This window comes from Aulonocara stuartgranti (genome assembly GCF_965226115.1).
Source record: "Aulonocara stuartgranti genome assembly, chromosome: 11".
Classification (NCBI taxonomy): domain Eukaryota; kingdom Metazoa; phylum Chordata; class Actinopteri; order Cichliformes; family Cichlidae; genus Aulonocara; species Aulonocara stuartgranti.
This window is the reverse complement of record NC_138947.1, coordinates 25,922,425-25,927,318: the sequence shown is the minus strand read 5'-3', so window position 1 is coordinate 25,927,318 and position 4,894 is coordinate 25,922,425. Positions and strand designations below refer to the sequence as shown.

The 4,894-nt window shown below is 37.1% G+C and overlaps 1 protein-coding gene across 2 annotated transcripts in view; it reads right to left on the bottom strand.

Annotated features, from left to right (window-relative positions):
* The window catches only part of LOC309717693 (uncharacterized protein), an 8,406-nt gene extending 4,007 nt beyond the window's left edge, over positions 1 to 4,399 (bottom strand). For both annotated transcript variants that reach the window (XM_082552466.1, XM_082552465.1), the window contains exon 1: positions 4,059 to 4,399. In XM_082552466.1, coding sequence (XP_082408592.1) covers positions 4,059 to 4,158 — 100 coding nt within the window. In that variant the 5' untranslated portion in view covers positions 4,159 to 4,399. The remainder of the gene's footprint in view (positions 1 to 4,058) is intronic.
* Positions 4,400 to 4,894: the final 495 nt, after the last annotated feature.

Genomic DNA, 4,894 nt, shown 5'->3' with positions numbered 1-4,894 from the left:
TATATATATATATGTATGTTTGTTTGTTTGTTTGTTGCTGCAAAGGGTTTTGCAACTGAAGTCTATTCACAACTGACAGTGTTTACTGGCTGGATTAGATTAAGATTAAAATGAAAAAGAAAAAACCTACAATACAGCATTTCACATAAAGCATAAAGACATTTATAAAGACTGAGGAAGGACACATGAAACAGGACCTTATATTTACCTCTGTGTCAGTCTACAAAATGTGCAGCATGTGTACATTCCTCTCTAAAAAAGTCCTTTTTTTGTGTTTTGCTGAAAATGTTTCCACTGCTAACAGCTTTGAAACGTGTTATTTTGTTTGGGCTTGAGTTTCCCAGTTTACTCATAATAGAATGCATCCTTGAATATGTGTTAGTCGCAAAGCAATGATATGGATAAGATATGAATTTTAATTATTTTTGGTGCTATCTTAGTCTTTTGTTAAATAGTTTCTCGCTGCCTTTTTACTCCGACAGCTGTGATGTATTTGTTCAGTTTGTGACATATCTCCAATGTCTTGTTTGTAAGAATGACGGGGGTGGTTCAGCTTCTTTGTTAAACAATATGTATTCAGAGCGATGGCACTGCAGAAAAGAAATTCAAATGAAAAAAAAGGATTTGGGGTTTTGAAGATATTCAGGCGGACACAAACACTCAGCAGCAAGGAGCAGAAGTAGATACAGACACGATGCAAAATAGCAGCAGTAGTCAGAAAAAGACAATAAATACACAAAAAACAAAAGAAAAGAGAAGGCACAAAACAGGCAGCACTTCTTATTTTTTCTGTTGGATTCGAGAGACAACACAGAGGAGGAGCCAAAAGCACAAAACACGGCGCACTAGAGTGATTTTAAACAGAAGATATGCTCAATTAGAGCAACAATGGAAGGTTGTGGGTGGGAAGCAAATTCAGATGTCCATTCTGTAATTTGTCACTGAGCCCTAGAGGCAGTGAACACATGACCGAAATGGTCAAATTCAGCAAATTCACCCGTGGAACCGGTTCTGTGTATGCTGCAGTATGCTTTTCAATGAACTGGCCAGGCATGAATAATTGCTTCACAAATTCCTTTTCTGTCAGGCTCACGGGGGTCATTGCCCTCCTCAGTTTCTGATTCAATGAATTTGGCTTTTCAGGAGCCCTGTTTATAGTTTTCATTTTCCTCTGTTTAACTGTGTGTATATGAATCTGACACCATCTGTGCTTAAATGCAAATACTGCATCGTTTTCCGCATATACAGTGATTAGCACATTTATTAAACCCCCGACCAGTGTCAGGTTTAAACCACAGCTGACTTAAATGAACGATATTGCTAATTACAAGAATCATTTCTTATGTTTCTGTAATGGGTAATCCACCAGAGTGTGCAAGCTCTTTCACTGAAATGAATATTTTAATTTAAAACATGATTATAGCTGTTTTGCATGGGTTTTCAATTTCACTGTTTTACTAAAAAGTTTTAAAAAGTAAACCAATTAATTATTTTTTGATTAAGATGCCAAATTACAGTTATTTAGTTGCATCCTGAACAGAAAATAATTGGTCGAATGTTATGCTTGGTTAATTTCTGACTTCTCAGAGGCATCCAGTCCAAATTAGGTATAAAAATGTGAATTCAGTTTGCTCTTTGCCTGATAAATAACAATATAATATTTAGTTTTAAGCAAATTTATGACAGATTTCTAATGAATTTGTTAAACACTGCATTTTTCCTTACTTATTTTTGCAGGGTTAAAAAAGAAAGTCTGTCCAAATATTTTTTCTTAAGTCAGAATTTTAAGCCTCAGTAATACTCGTTTTTTTTCCCACGCTCTTTCCCACCAATGGGACTTTTTCATTTTTTTGAGTTTCCACTTTTGACTCTTTGACACACTAAAAGCTAAACTCTAAAACAAACCTATCAAACAGCCCCACACAAGTATTTATTCATCAAACACAACAAGTCAAGTTGGTCTTTTAAAGGGCAATCACAGCAGGACCATGAAGATCAGGTCTGATTGCTGCAATTTGGTAATTAAGCAAAGGGGAAAATGAAAGTGCACACTTTAAAAGACCCAGTTGAATTGCACTAAAATGAAATTCCTTCACACTTCATAATCAAATAGCACACCATTTCCATATAACCAAAACAATCCATGTTACTTCATATACCTGTCGTGCCTTCCATTTGCCGAAACTGTGACTCGGTGCAGTAAGTGACAACAAAAGAAAGGTCAACGCAAAAGTCAAATTTCCCATCAGATGGGAGAAGACCAGTAAAGTCAAGAAGGGCTCCATGAATACTCTCGCCTGTACTTACTCTAATCGCTCTCTCAGAATATCACTCCGGCCTCACAGACCGATGTTTATTCTTTTTTTGCTCAACTATTTCAGGATCAAAGGAGCATTTTATGACCACACAGGTGCCGTAAGAACCGAAAGGGCTCAGCCTGTTGTGCTCTTTAGGTAGTTTGTTCTTGGGGGTATTGAGGCTTATTTTTCGTTGTTACTTGTCCTGACTAAAAACAAAATTAAACACTTAATATGTAAAGTGAGATTTCAAGGCTTCAAAATCCATACCACACCTTTAAACTATAATTTCCAGTGACATAAGGTGTGTGCAAACAGGTGTTTATGTTCAAAGTCATATGGATAGAAGAGACGAAATAGATTTTCATCAGCCCTCGTAATCATAGCTTTATTTACTGTTTATTTTAAGTATGAAGTGACAGCTTGGTGACGCAGTGGTTAGCGTTGTTGTCTTTCAGGAACAACAGGAAGAAGGTCTTGAGTTTGAATCCAACGGAGGTCGGGGCCATTCTGTGTGGAGTTTATATGTTTGCCTGGGTTCTTTCCAGGTACTCTGGCTTTTTCCCACAGTCCAAAGAAATGCAGTTAGTGGGGTGAGATTAACTGGTAATTCTAAACTACCTGTAAGTGTGAATGTGAGTTCAAATGTTTGTCTATTTGTCTCTCTGCGTTAGCCCTGCAATAGACTAGAGATGGCACGATACCACTTTTTTATGTCCGATACCGATACCGATATCATAAATTTGGATATCTGCCGATACCGATATGAATCCGATATAGTGTTTTTTAATCAACAAAACTGTTTTTTAAATATCTTGCTGCATTTTGTATAAGTTCATACTCAAGTTTAAAACAACAACTACACTAAAGCTATTCTGTTATACCTGTATGCAAAAAAAAATATTTCATAGTTCAGCAATACTGATCAATCTAATAAACTTAAACCTACACCATCCTCCCTATTCTGGTATTTTAAAGAGTACTTAGCATAAATATTAAGCAACCTAACTAATAGGGTTCCAACTCCCAGCAACAACAAAAATAAATAAATAAAAAATAGGGAACCACCCCTCACGCTCCACCTCATGATGCTTAATCGACGTAATCAACCTTAATTTGATGCAGTGTGAAAAAAAAATGCACAGAAATCAATTATTTTTCAAGAAATATTAAATAGATTCAACATCTTTCTTCAACAAAATTGCAGACTGCACAGATGGTACCTTCCCAAAGGAAAAAGTACTATAGCTTACTAGGGTATATATTAGACTTAATAGTCACTATATACAGTAATTGACTTCTATTCATTTTACATCAAATTAAAACTTTGGGTGTCAGATAATTATTTATTAAAAGCTAGACATTTTAAATGAGAATAAGAAAGAAAAGTATGTCTTTGTGCCCTCTTTTCCCTGTTAATGCCCTATCGGCCCCCCTGGCTAAACTTTGCTAGATCCGCCCCTGCACAGTTACCAGCTGTCAGCTACGTAGAAAAAGATCCTCGAGTAGAAAGTAATATTAAATACATTCTAACAACAGCTTATCAAGCTTAAACGTGCTGCTGTTGTTCAGCCGCTGGTTTACTCTTTCTGGTGCAAAGTGGGCCAAAAACAAACTAGAGACACGGACTCGCGACAGAAAAGCCGATCAGCTGATCGTTAAGCAGTTTCATGATTGAAGTAGCAGCAGGAGAGGCAGTCGCTCCATATATCGCTTGTTAAGCTTAACGCAGGAATGCTTTACATTCAGAGATGGACTTACACACTTGCTTTACTTCTCTCGGGATAACTTTGTCGGAGATGAAATGCTGGGTTGCTAGTGAAGCTCCAAATGCTATCCAGACCACCGACAGGTCCCGCATGCCACAGCCGCTCTATCACGTGATGCATACTGCTCTGACGTGCTAACGTTCTGAGGTGAGTTACGGCGTGTTGCAAGTTTTGTGAGGTGCTTTCGTGATATTTAATGGATCGGATTACATTTTTTATTTTTCTCCGATATCCGATCCAGTAATTTAGGTCAGTATCGGACCGATACCGATACGTAATATCGGATCGGTCCATCTCTACAATAGACTGGTGACCTGGCTTTGTTGAACACTCCAAAATTAATGTAAATCCATATCAGATAGTAATTGTATATAATTAAGCTTTGCCTGGTGTCTATGGAAACTAAAATATGAATTTGAAGCAACTTCAGAAATATGACCCATTTTTTGCACAACTTACTCTAAAGCGGGGGGTGGGGGGGCAACAGAAATCCTGTGGAGGTAAAATCGTTCTTTTTTTCTATCGGTATAGAAAAAACTAAGCTAATAAAAAGGTTTCTGGCTTCAAGGTTTTTTTTTTTCTCCCATCTCTTTTGGCCATTTCACCAGAACATGTTCAGCTGCCACCTGTTGGATTTCAGGCACAGATGATTTGTGTCTTTGCAAAATGTCCTAGTTTGTTTTCTAAATTTACCAACATTTACACAAACTTAATTCGTCAAAAACAACACATGGCTTCACTCAACATATACAGTATATGCATGCATCAGATCCCTAATTAAATCACCATTCATCTACTCTGTGACATCTAAAAACATCACTTGAGCAA